The sequence below is a fragment of the Doryrhamphus excisus genome, linkage group LG2 (genome assembly GCF_037039965.1).
Source record: "Doryrhamphus excisus strain RoL-2023G ecotype Guam linkage group LG2, RoL_Dexc_Guam_v1.1, whole genome shotgun sequence".
NCBI lineage: Eukaryota > Metazoa > Chordata > Actinopteri > Syngnathiformes > Syngnathidae > Doryrhamphus > Doryrhamphus excisus.
Window position 1 is genome coordinate 24,780,427 of NC_136358.1, and position 13,407 is coordinate 24,793,833.

At 41.9% G+C, this 13,407-nt stretch overlaps 1 protein-coding gene across 8 annotated transcripts in view; it reads right to left on the bottom strand.

Moving 5' to 3' along the window:
• The window catches only part of ryr2a (ryanodine receptor 2a (cardiac)), a 75,428-nt gene that overhangs the window by 15,775 nt on the left and 46,246 nt on the right, over window positions 1-13,407 (bottom strand). For 3 of the 8 annotated variants that reach the window (XM_078788904.1, XM_078788903.1, XM_058061893.2), the window contains exons 67-91: window positions 12,726-12,786; window positions 12,106-12,344; window positions 11,315-11,396; window positions 10,761-10,891; window positions 10,083-10,210; window positions 9,085-9,289; window positions 8,775-8,857; window positions 7,670-7,827; window positions 7,491-7,578; window positions 7,255-7,347; window positions 6,962-7,132; window positions 6,812-6,871; window positions 5,413-5,547; window positions 5,063-5,175; window positions 4,866-4,962; window positions 4,505-4,611; window positions 4,376-4,427; window positions 4,260-4,310; window positions 4,096-4,195; window positions 3,840-3,919; window positions 3,685-3,761; window positions 3,126-3,199; window positions 2,265-2,282; window positions 490-570; window positions 334-422 (exon numbers count right to left, since the gene is read on the bottom strand). In XM_078788904.1, the coding sequence (XP_078645030.1) occupies window positions 334-422; window positions 490-570; window positions 2,265-2,282; window positions 3,126-3,199; window positions 3,685-3,761; window positions 3,840-3,919; window positions 4,096-4,195; window positions 4,260-4,310; window positions 4,376-4,427; window positions 4,505-4,611; window positions 4,866-4,962; window positions 5,063-5,175; window positions 5,413-5,547; window positions 6,812-6,871; window positions 6,962-7,132; window positions 7,255-7,347; window positions 7,491-7,578; window positions 7,670-7,827; window positions 8,775-8,857; window positions 9,085-9,289; window positions 10,083-10,210; window positions 10,761-10,891; window positions 11,315-11,396; window positions 12,106-12,344; window positions 12,726-12,786 (2,573 nt within the window). Of the gene's footprint in view, window positions 1-333; window positions 423-489; window positions 571-2,264; window positions 2,283-3,125; window positions 3,200-3,684; window positions 3,762-3,839; window positions 3,920-4,095; window positions 4,196-4,259; window positions 4,311-4,375; window positions 4,428-4,504; window positions 4,612-4,865; window positions 4,963-5,062; window positions 5,176-5,400; window positions 5,548-6,811; window positions 6,872-6,961; window positions 7,133-7,254; window positions 7,348-7,490; window positions 7,579-7,669; window positions 7,828-8,774; window positions 8,858-9,084; window positions 9,290-10,082; window positions 10,211-10,760; window positions 10,892-11,314; window positions 11,397-12,105; window positions 12,345-12,725; window positions 12,787-13,407 lie in introns of all 8 variants that reach the window. The other 5 variants (XM_058061896.2, XM_058061898.2, XM_058061895.2 and 2 more) reach the window with 3 other exon arrangements.

Consider the following 13,407-nt stretch of genomic DNA (forward strand, 5'->3'; position numbering starts at 1 on the left):
CCACACAGAGATGGCAGAGGGTGGAATTGAACCCTGGTCTCCTAGCTGTGAGGTCTGTGCGCTAACCACTCGACCGCCGTGCCGCCACTAACTAACCAATCAAAGAAATTTGAACAGGCCAAGTTACATGTTTTCTTTGGGGGAACCATCATAATTAGTTTTGGCAGTAGATGGATCCTTCCTCTTTCCCATATTGCTTGAAAGCTTTAGCATGCTTAATAATGTCCAACGTTTTCACTGAAGAATGTTGAATAATAATAATGATGCTAAAATCCTATTTGTATAATCATTTGGAATGCTGTTTTTTTCAGTAAAAGATGAGTAGAAGCTAACCTGAACTCTTAGAAGGTAGTCAACAGTAGAGATGATGATGTTGACAGTTGTATTGTTCCCTGTTTGAGTCCTTAAGTAGTTCTGGAAGTCTGTAGCGGGATATGTAGATTTCCAATGAAATAAAACACGTATCACTTACTAAATTCACCAACATACCTGAGTTATGTCCTTCACAGAGAAGCTGGAGGAAGCGGAAAAGGTCACAGGTGAACTCATCATCCTGCATGACCTTCTCACCTGGCCCGTAGAGAAGAAACCCCACACACAGACATAAAGTAAGCCCGCCAACACATCCACAATATATAGAAAGACATGCAGACAGTCAGAGAAGGTACTCCCAGGTACACACGGAACACGGGCATATGCAGATTGACACAATAATGCATACACAGTCACACATACGTTCAGAAAACACACACACACACGAAGCAAAGAAAGTCAGAAAGTCATATTGAAAACAAACGTGAACAACACACAGGAGAGCAATACACGGATGAGAAGATTGTACAGAAGTACTGCAAGAATAATGGCGCTTTCTTCAGTCATTGAAGGTGTATGTTCCCAATACACAATTCTTACAGGATAAACACATATTCCTGAATGAGCAGTGAACAGCCACAGCACTTAAAGGTGGGTCTTTGAAGAAGCAGCACTTTACAGTCAGATGGACAAGTTGAGCTTTAGATGTTTAGCAAAGGACTTGTCAAAGATTGTAGCTGGAGTATTAATTTCAAACACATAGTCACAGAGTCCCACTTACTGACTTTGGTAAAATGCTGCTTCCATCCATAAAGTGCAAGGAAGAGTTATTCAGAATGACGAGACAGCACAGATATTAATATCACCATGAACATAGACACCAATACAGGATGGCAACAGGGAGGACCAGGCTGAGGTCATCTTCATCGCTGCTGTCTGACCTTTACATACTCATCATGGTCACATTCATCTCCAGGATTTACTTCAACCAGGATGGAACCGTGACACGATGTGAAAAAGTGTTTGCCCCTTCCTGATTTGGTCTTAAATGTTTCAGATCAATATAAATAAGATAAATATTAGTCAATGACGAGACGACTACTAAGGGATTACTAAAATCCAAACCCACATGTCCTAAAGGTCTTGTGGATCGGCGACAAAGCAAATTATTGGTTTTTGGTTTGTTTGGCTCTAAAAATAATGACATTTTTAGTCTTTTTAATATTTAATTTTTATGTTATTTTTGCTCCTTTTGACCATCCTGCATGTTCCCGTCATCTAAATCTAATGGAGAAGATTTGGGGATGGATGGCAAGGGACGTTTACACAAATGGCCATCAGTCCCAGACAGTGGATGACCTTCGTGAAGACATCTTCAGCACCTGGATCAACATCCCCGCTCGCCTCCTGGACACACCGGACATACACATTTGTTGTGTTGTCCAGCATCATGGATCTAGGGCTGCGTGAGTGCTCTGGGGAGCTGCGGTTCATTGAATACCGTGATAATGACACACCACAAACACACCTCCAAGACGCCAACCACTTTGCTGAGAAGGCTGAATGTGATGAAGTTTCATTCCGATTTATTCATTCCGGGCTAGGACTTAGGGATAGGCTCGGTAATTACGTGTCTTAGCCTGCTCTCCAATGCACCGGATGCTGTGCAAATCCTAGAAGTGTTATTATATCTACTGATTCTTATGAAAAAAATTATGGCAAATATGTAAAATGACCTGCAAACTCCCCGTGTGTTCATTGGCCAAGCAAAGGAATGTGAGAGATGGTGACAGTAAAGGTCGTGGGGGTCGTTTAGAGCAGGTTCAGAGCTGATAAAAAGGATGTACTGAGAAGAAGTAAACTCAGCATCTGGACACAACCGACACAGCTGATCCAGTGCAGCCAAAGAGGGTTGCATCAACACACAAGGAATGGCTGGAAGGCATAATTACCACGCTCATGAGTCATGACTGAGGAAGGGAAGAAGGTGCAATAGAACAAAATGGGGGACAAGACAACGGGAAGGAAAGAAAGAGAGAAAGAAAAGGAAAGAAACAAATAAAGGGTTATATTTATAGGGAATACAGTTGCACAATTATGATTTGTATTGTTTTATTACTGTGGAACAAATATTTGGACAAAACTACCTAGCGGTAAAGTTGCCATAAGTCAATTTAGAAAAGTAAGTTTTTACATTTTTGATAAAGGATAGTATATGATGTAATTGTGCAACCAATGACATGTAAAAATGCACTGAAATGGAAAAACTTAAAGCAAAGCATTCAGAAACATTCGAATGTATTTTCATAATTTTCCCTGAGGTTTGTTTTTTCTCTTCCCTCTGAGATATTTCATTTAATAAATAATCAAATGAGAGTATCTTAAAAAGTGTAAATACTGTATGTACTACTTAAAATATATATGGAAAAATGAAGAGATCCACTCAAATGTAGGTGACTTAACTTAAACACATAGAGTATTACCATATTTCACTATTATCCATATCCATAGTTATTTCTTTGGTGTTTTACTTGGTGAGGTGCAGTGGTGTCTTTTCTTCAGGCATCAATACCCTGCTAAAATTTGGAAACAAACCCCAACAAGAAGAGAATTTGAGCATGTACAAATATACGTTGTGGTCTGGCCACAACTTCAGGGTTGCTCTGCTGCGTGAGAACAAAACAAACCCAAAACTACAGCACTGCACTTCACCACCAGTCGCATACGCTCATAGTTTCAGTTTATTCACAAATACTGCAAACTTGAAGTGGGGGGGTTGAAAATGTACATTGTAAATGTTTTATTTTATTTACCTGATCCTTCCTCGGTCACCATCCCAAGTCCTTCTGCTTTGTTCTGCCTCTCAAATGCATTAAGGTCTAGAACGCTGAGGGGGAAAAAAAAAGTGTTCATTTTGTGGGTGTGAGTTCGGATTATCGGAATTATCATCCAATCTGATTCAGAAGGAGACACAAGTTATTAAAGTTATGAAACGATGATAATCTGCTGTAGTGTGTGGCCACTGGCTTCATATCCACTTTCAATATTCACTTCAAATATCTTTAGCTATGAAGAACACAGATGCATGTCAATCATGCTGCATCGCCCCCAGTAAGGACACACTCATGCATCAACTGGCTGCAAGTTTTGTGGGGATGGAGTGGGTGTGAATGTGAGTGGAAATGGCTGTCCATATGCCACCTGATACTGTCTGTGTGTACTACAAATTCACAGTGAAATGCTGCATCGATGGATGGACAGGAGTTGTCTTCCTTCTGTTAGTCTGTTTAATTGTGACCTTTAAACCAGTGTTTGACCTTTTCTCACATCTCCGGTGTACCGACACACTCCCACAGCAACACACGTGTTTACCTGCATGACTGCATGAGGCCAGCAAGACCCTGAAAGAAGCCCACATCCTTCTTGTTCTTCAGGTAGTCCAGCATCTTCTGTGAAAAGGTCAGCCAATCGAGGTGAGTTCAGTGACATTTGAAATGCAGTGATGGACAGATGAGAGGAGACGCTACCTGTTGGACAGTAGAGTTTCCCCCATTGAGGATAGCAATGCCCAGTTTTAGCGTGGAGGCCACCATAGGGCCTATCTCACCTGGAATCACACAGACACATCATACATGTGTTCCATCCTGATATCCTGGTTGGGACATTCGGCAGAATACACATGCGTGCTGGATGAGGGTTGGATAAGGGTCTTGGTGTGGGTCAGCTTTCATGATTTGGAATTCTTTACTAAGCCCCTTCAACCCAGTTAAGGAGACTGCTGACCTTTGCTGGCGCTGATGGTCTGAAGCACCATCTCAGCAGCCCCCCGATCATGCAGCCTTTCTTGCTGGTACAACAACTTCTGCTTTTCCATCTCCTTTTCCTGTTTGCCAAAAATAAGTTTGACTGGTTGATAACATGAAACAAACACAAAGGACAACACCTACCTCAAAACTTTTGACTTCATCTCCATCTTCATCTTCTTCATCATGGCAACTCTGTAAGAAAGAAACGACTCAACAAAGCCGAGAAGACGTAATCCAAGACGTACTCCAGCAAGTACCTTGGCCATGATGTCAGCGTAAGCCATGTAGAGACTGTCCTCCTCCAGCTTACTACAACGCAAACAGAGTATTTCCTTTAGAGATGACAGTGGCGCTCGAACGGAAGGCTGGCGAACGGGAGAACGCACCACTTCTCCGTGAGGGCTGTTCGACTGAAAAGCTGGATGAGCTGATGTAGCGGGTCGATTTGCTTCACTCCCTCCTCCTCCTCAAACGGCTCCTGTTGGCCCGATTTCTGAAGCACATTTCAGCACCAGTTAGTGCTTGGACGCTACCGAAGCACTGGATAGGTCAGTGCCCGTCTCCGTGGTAACCAACGGGCTCATCGATACGTCGGATCCACTTTTCATACTCTTCGGCATGGTTCACACAAACACAGCCATCATCATCAACAGCAGGATCTTGACCACCACTGCTGTTTTCTACGTCTTTCCCGAGGGAGTCCCCTGGGGGGTCACCAAGGAGAACCATTGAGAACCATTGACTTACAGCAAGATCCTCGATGAGTTTGTCCTCAAAGAAGTGCTCCTCTGCTTCAATCCAGGATTTCTCGTAGCCTTGCAGGAACAAGTTGACAGCCCGGTGCCTAGTTTGGGGGAGAGCAATATATTGGCTACATAACAGTTACTTGTTTTCTAAGCTAAGACCCGATGTAGACCACCACCATATTTCCAGGTGTGATGTACCTGGGCAGGTTATAAAGGGGGGCCATCCTGAAGCAAGCAACCACGGCTCTCTTTCTCTGTTTGGACAGCAACTTGTGCCACACCGCCTTCTTGCTGCGCTGGGGATGCTCAACCTGAAAAGACAACATACTGAGAGGCCTTCATCTTAGCTAGCATCAGTTGGTGGACAAAAGATTCAAATGAAAAACAGAAATCACAGTACTCCACTTGTGCTCTTTTCTCCAGTGAAACTACTACAATATGATTTCAGAAACTTCTATTTCACATTGATTGTGCCTCTTTTAAACCGTTTTACAAATTTGTTGAAGCGTTTTTAGGAACAATAAACTGTAACTCACAACAACTCGAACCTGGTCTAAGTGGAAGAGGACATGAGCGATGTTCAGAACCCTTTCCACAGTGCTGTCTGGGTCGGAGGTGTAGTTACAGTGATTGGGAACGTCTCTGTAGAGAGCCATCTGCCATCGGATGGCTGGGTCCTGCAACTACGGGAGACAGACACACGGTGCATTTAGGTGCTGCAGTCGTCACTCTGTACATCATGCCACCTTCACGGCGGTAATAATCACGGTTTAATCTGAGGCCTCGGGAGTGACAGTGATGAGCTAGCGAGAGGCGACCGGGTTTAGCTGAGTGTTAGCATGGTTAGCGGTGTGAAAGTGCTGACTGGTGTGAGTTGTGGCCGACAGTAGCTCCTGTTAAATGTTAACTGCATATACTGTAGTATGTGTTCTCTGCTTGTCTCGGCATTAGTGGAGTGTCATCTTTTGTTCATCTTCCTTTCTGTGTCACTAAATAAATAAAAGTACTGTTATTGCACACCTACAGTGTTAATACGTTTATCTGAGTGTTTTTCTTGGCGGTGGTAAAAGGTGAAAATAAGATGTGTTTATTTGCAGCGATCCACTGTGGACAAAAGCTACCCAATTAGATTTGACAATAGCCACGTTTACATGGACCCAAATATTCCAATTCCATTCGGGTTATTTGCTCAAACGGAAAGAATCTAACCTTTGTATACACTTCATTCCGAAAGAAAAGTGCCAATCCGAATGAATATATAATCGGATTCACAGGGGTGGAATATTCCTTTCCCCGATCCGATTGCGGTATCTTGTACCCGCTCAAACGGAAAGTTGTCAGTTGTTGTTCTTTGTGGTGTTTTTCTTCTTCTGTTGTTTATTGGCGGTTGGCAAGCAGCTTTCGTGTGCATTAGCGCCATCTGTGGAAAAGAATCTAAACCCTTATATACTTTATTCACAAGTCCAGTTTTATTAAAAAAGAAAATATATATCTATATAAAACATGTCCCGAGTTTAATTATAAAATATTAGCAAGATTGAACTTTATCTTTTCCTGTTCCCGGGTCCGTTCTTTCAGCGAATGCTGAGATATGACGTAACACGCAGCTCGAGACATTCTTCGATTAAAAAAAAATGGAGGTGACCAATCAGCACTGGACTGCTAAGCAAAGTTTGTTTTTGATTTAAACTAAATTTCAAGACTGGACGAAGGAAAAACTGGCAATACGGAGTTATTCCAACAAGTGAAAGAAAAACTCGAGGAAGTCGGTATCACGTGATGTTGGTGTTCACGCTTTACTGGGCATGCCCCATTGACTATTCTGGTTGGTTATAGCGATTGGAATATTCCTTTCCATGTATACCATTGCTTTCGGAAAGGTCATTCAAAAAGAGAAAAACTCATGTAAACGTGGCTATTGATAGCATCTCTTGTGAGTATTTGTACCTTTCCCTGCAGATGCAGGTTATTTTTGATGACTTCACGGACCTCATCCTCAGTATCTTTCTGTCAAGAACAGAGGAGGCAATGTTCTAGTCACTGTTTGATCCAAATTGTGGAGCACAGAGCTAAATATGAAACAACTTATTGTACTACCTGGATGAATCGGTTCTTAGCCAGAGCAATCAGCTCTTGTTCACCAGGAGCACAAACGTTGAGTCCAACAGGCAGCAGACGCTTCAGAGTCGCTACAATCAAACTGGTCTGCATCGAATATCGGTCCCCTTTCCTCCTGAGCTTCTTCCTCTCCTGCTCTGAAACTATTCCCTGTGGTGCGGGTTTAAGATTGGAGGTCAACATACGTACACAGTAGGGACTGGAACAGAAGCGGATCCTGTAATGATGTCAAAAACATATTTATGAGGTCTTATGCACGTTTTCTATCGTACCTTTGACATCTTACACTTGGAATCAGAGATGAGGAAGGACATGTTGTGGATTTCGTTCTGAACCACAAAATTTTGCTCCTCTCTTTTGAAGTTCTGCAGAGAAGAGACAGGACAAGATCTGGTTCAAGGTTTGTTGCGGGACGGCTCAAAGTACAGTAAACATCTGAGTGGAATTCTACAACCAAAGACGGTTTTTCATGGTGTTGTGTTTGCATCTTCCCAAACGAATGTCGTACATGAGACTTTGCCCAGAAGATGAAAACTTCAGCCACCATACGGAACAGCACCTCAGCTTCTGGGTTAGACTCTTTCAGCCATGTGGCCCTGTCAACATAGGAAGGACTTGATTTGTTTCCATTTTGAATATTTGTTGTTCTTAATATTATTTAGGACATCCATTCATGTTTGACTTTACCTGTTGTAGTCGACAAACCGTATGAGGAGCGGGTAAAAGGCATAAAGGTCTCTGACCAGCACAGAGAATTGGTCCATAATAAGAAGCTCAGTTTCAGACATCTCCCCCCTCCCCTCTGCCTTGCTCTGCTCCTCGTCCATCAACACCACCGCTGCTTTCTACATGCAAAACGTAGAAACAATGATAAGACCAAGCATGAGGGGCATCATGTATGGAAGTCATTGGGAATCAAACATCGGATGTGCACTCTGGTTCCCAAAGGTCCCCCCCAATGGCTGTTGGTACTGTTCTTAGTACTTAGTACTCTTAACCTTACTGAAGTTTCAACTGAGAATGTAGAAATATTACGTATTTGAAATATTACATAAGGGCTGCACGGTGATCGAGTGGTTTGCACGCAGACTTCACAGCTATGAGACCCGAGTTCAATCCCACCCTCGGCTATCTCTGTGTGGAGTTTGCATGTTCTCCCCCGTACTCCGGTTTCCTCCCCCATTCCAAAAACATGTTAAGTTAATTGGTGACTCCAAATTGTCCATAGGTATGAATGTGAGTGTGAATGGTTGTTTGTCTATATGTGCCCTGTGATTGGCTGGCCACCAGTCCAGCGTGTACCCCGCCTCTCGCCCCAAGACAGCTGGGATAGGCTCCAGCACGCCCGCAACCCTCGTGAGGATAAGCAGTAGAAAATGAATGAATTAAATATTACATAAGGGCTGCACGGTGATTGAGTGGTTAGCGTGCAGACCTCACAGCTATGAGACATGAGTTCAATCCCACCCTCGGCCATCTCTGTGTGGAGTTTGCATGTTCTCCCCCGTACTCCGGTTTCCTCCCCCATTCCAAAAATATGCTAGGTTAATTGGAGACTCCAAATTGTCCATAGGTATGAATGGGAGTGTGAATGGTTGTTTGTCTATATGTGCCCTGTGATTGGCTGGCCACCAGCCTCTCGCCTGATGACAGCTGGGGTAGGCTCCAGCACACCCGCAACCCTCGTGAGGATAAGTGGTAGAAAATGAATGAATGTATGAAATATTACATGACACCCTACACAATAACCAATCCCTTGTAAGTGTCCGGTGAACACGAACACACCACTCACCTTTCTGAGCTTCTTCATCAGAGGCAGAAAGTGCGTCTTGAGTAAAGGGGCTTTAGCCTTGCTGATGATTGGCAGAGAAAAGACTGGAGGAAAGAAGGAGAAGAAGGAGAGAGACATTTTCTTACCTACGCATTCCTTGAATAATAAAAATTTTTATTTTTAAAAACCAAACTTTGTGTTCACTTGCGTTGTCGTTGACTAACATTGAAATGTGATGATCATTTAAGTGTGACAAACATGCAAAAGAAAGAAATCCGGAAGTGGGCAAGCCTTTTCCACACCAGCGTCCATGGAGTGTCTTCAGGTTTACCAGCCAGTCTTTTCATCCAAGCCCCCTCATCGATCCCCAGGTTGTTGTAGATGATCTTTAAGATGTTTCCCAGCAACATGTTCATATGTTCGGAAGTCACAGATGTGCAGCAGCAGTCAGCGTTCTCTGGGTCGTTTTCTGGTTTGTTCTCTGGTCCGTGTTCCCACCAGTGAGACATGTAGCTGCACAAAACTGGCAAAACCACCTGTATGAATACACCAACATGTCAAATCATTTACATACAAGCAAAAGACAAAGTGCTAAGAAAAATGTCATAGTCTGAATTTGGACAGCTTTCTATAATTGGTTACTTAAGCGCAACGTCAGCATTTTCATTCATTCATTTCGGGCGAGAGGCGGGGTACACCCTGGACTGGTGGCCAGCCAATCACAGGGCACATATAGACAAACAACCATTCACACTCACATTCATACCTATGGACAATTTGGAGTCGCTAATTAACTTAGCATGTTTTTGGAATGTGGGAGGAAACCGGAGTACCCGGAGAAAACCCACGCATGCACGGGGAGAACATGCAAACTCCACACAGAGATGGCCGAGAGTGGAATTGAACCCTGGTCTCCTAGCTGTGAAGTGCATTTTTGCACCCACTAGATTATATTTTATATTTTCATTCATTCATTCATTTTCTACCGCTTTTCCTCACAAGGGTGCTGGAGCCTATCCCAGCTGTCTTTGGGCGAGAGGCGGGGTACACCCTGGACTGGTGGCCAGCCAATCACAGGGCACATATAGACAAACAACCATTCACACTCACATTCATACCTATGGATAATTTGGAGTCGCTAATTAACCTAGCATGTTTTTGGAATGTGGGAGGAAACCGGAGTACCCGGAGAAAACCCACGTATGCACGGGGAGAACATGGAATTGAACCCTGGTCTCCTAGCTGTGAGGTCTGCGCCCTAACCACTGCCGCCCTCAGTATTTTCAAAATATAAATATTATTTTAAGCAAAAATGCACCGGAAGCATACCTCCATGACATGAGGTACTTGGGGGTATTTCATGCCAGACTCTGCCACCTCCATGATCTCATCCAGAGACTTCTCCAAATTTGGAATCAATGGACAAACATCGACAACCTGTCCTGGCAGGCCAAGAGCTGCAAGAGAGGAATAGTTCAAAAACAAGATTATAGAGATGAATTAACTTGAGGTTGTGTACCAACATTATGCAGAGCTTATCAAAACGTACTTTTATGCATTCCTGCATTATATCTGCATTTGAGACGAAATATGAAGTGAAAGATACAGTATGCAATAGCTCACGTGGCAGCCGTTTGATTATCTGGTCATTGATCACCATGACCTTCAAGTTATCATCACAACTGCTCTGCTAATCTTGAGACATCAGATTGCATCTCTCCGATTGACTGGTGTGTCAACATGAAGCGTTTGCATGTATTTTCACTAGCCCACATACTATATATATATATATTACATATATTTTGTAATATCTGGCTCTCAATATTAGAGGACCCATCATTTTTCAAGGGCAAAATGCCACCCGATGATCAAATCATGGTTTTCAATGACACCTTTGGTCGCACCCGGGACATTTTTCATGGAATTGAAACCTATCTGAGTTTATGCAAGATCTGTGGAGCTGTTATTATCTTAATGGTCCAAATGTGAGCGTTAAATAAGCTGTACCTGCTCTGTCTTTTGCTCTTTGGCTGTTGTAGATGGAGACGCTGTTGAACTTGTTGATGTGAGGTTCAAGGAATGCAACTGGAAAAGCTGTTGTGAAGAAAGCCAAACACTTCCCTAATGCTGGCCGATGCCTGAGGAGACAAGATCGGAATTATTAACATTGTTTCTCTCTAATCCGTTGGAGGTTTTGCACCTAAGTAGACTACAAGATTAAAAGGACTGAGAAGCTGATTTTACTAGAATATTTACTGGTAAGTTTCTATTGGTGAGCTTCATGCAGCTCCTCCTTGCGGATCCAGAGGGATTCCCAGGCCAGTTGGGAGACATCGTCTCTCCAACGTGTCCTAGGTCTTCCCCGAGGCCTCCTACCGATCAGACGTTCCCTCAACACCTCCCCAGGGAGGCGTCCGGGAGCCATCCTGACCAGATTGGAGTCTCTCCTGGATGACTTGGTTTTGGCCTTATCTCATTTCGGCCGCTTGTACTCACAATGTTCTCCTTTTTATACACACCAATACATTGAAATGACATACTAGTATACTGTACATACATACTTTTCCACATAGATGCTTTCATTGGTTCCCAGAAAGTGAAGGCTTTTCAGGATTCTGTAGCAGGAAACCTGGACATCATCCACTGAGATAAAAAAAAACACAAACTCATCATTGACATCTCAGTCAAATGTCATACAAAGGAAGCAAAAATATTAGTAATATGTGTACATATGGACACATCAATAAATATGTGTATATGTACATATTATATCAATCAATAAATATGTACATAAATAATAAATAAATAAATATGTGTATACGTGTATATTAAATCAATATAAATAAATATGTATATATATGTACATATTAGGTCAATATAAATAAATATGTATATATGTACATATTAGGTCAATATAAATAAATATGTATATACGTACATGTTAGGTCAATATAAATAAATACGTATATACATACATATTAATTAAATGAATATGTGCATACGTACATATTAAATCAATATAAATAAATATCTATATATGTACATATTAAATCATAAATAAATATGTATATACAAATATATTAGATTAATATAAAGAAATATGTATATACACACATATTAAATAAATATGTATATACGTACATATTAAATCAATATAAATATGATATACATGCATATTAGATCAATATAAATTAATATGTGTATACGTACATATTAAATCAATACAAATAAATGTGCACACATACATATTAAATCAATATAAATAAATATGGGTATACGTACATATTAAATCAATATAAATATGTGTATACATACATGTTAGATCAATATAAATAAATCTGTGTATACGTACATATTAGATCTTCTCCAAAGGAGTTGTGTCCAATGTGTTGGAACAAAGCAGACAGGATGGGAAGCAGACCAAAGGTGGTGTAGTTGATGATCTGGGTGGCTCCTCTCGGCTGCTCTCTGCTGTGAGTGAACTGTCCATGCTTCAGGTTCTCTTGGGTCTTCTCCAGATCCTCTGCTGCACTGGCAAAGTAGGACCGCAGGGCAGCCTTGACCGACTCCAATCCTGTCTTCATCACTGTCCTGATAGAACATCACACTTTGTTGGGCTCTGTCAGCCATATGTTTCTGATACTTATAGTAAATAGTACTGACAATAGAGTACTGACAATATGATGTTCAATCCTAATAGGGACGTACATGTGATAAAACCCTACGTACGGCTAATCTGTGATATTTTCTGTATTGAATGTTCATTTCAATCACACCTTAGCTCTCAATCTGGATCAGATTTGAATTAAACTGTAGGGAGAGTTTGAGAATGGCCATTTTGGAGAATGTCCGAGTATAATATCCATGTATGACAAAGTGGCATTAAAAAGGTATTCCTATCCAAAGTATGAAAACAAACGTGATGTGTCCATTCTGAGATCTTTCTCATCCCACATACATAATGTACCCTACCTGGCATCCAGACTTTGCCCGAGTATCTGCAAACAGTTGACAATGGATGTGGCGTTGTTACCTGTGAAAGGAAAAAGGACGTCCTGATTAAAAACATATTTTAGGAGTCAAGTCACCAAGCACAATGAACAAGCAAAAATGGATGCTATGCTCTGGCAAACCTACACAGCAAGTATACATTGAAATTGGTAATTGGAGGTGAAAAGATTGAAAAATATGGGTATTGATAATAAAATTAATATTGCTCATTCCCACAGCTGTTGGCTTTGCAATTATCGTTTTTTCCTCCTAATTTGGACAATGTCACCTTGCATTGTTCCTCACAAAGGCCTACTCTTGGGATGTATGACTGACAAAAGTCTCACTCCGTTCAAGCCATTCTATGAAATGTTCTATGAAGTCGCTGTGCTCTTTATTTCGACAGGGGATCTTCCCCTGATGATCAGTGATCAAAGTAACTCATCCATCAAGAACAATTTCTTTCAGGATCAATAGAAAGAGTCAAAACAAATCAGCTATTGAGGAGACCAGGGTTCATGTGGAGTTTGCATGTTCTCCCCGTGCATGCGTGGGTTTTTTCCGGGTACTCCGATTTACTCCCACATTCCAAAAAACATGCTAGGTTAATTGGGTGACTCCAAATTGTCCATAGGTATGAATGTGAGTGTGAATGGTTGTTTGT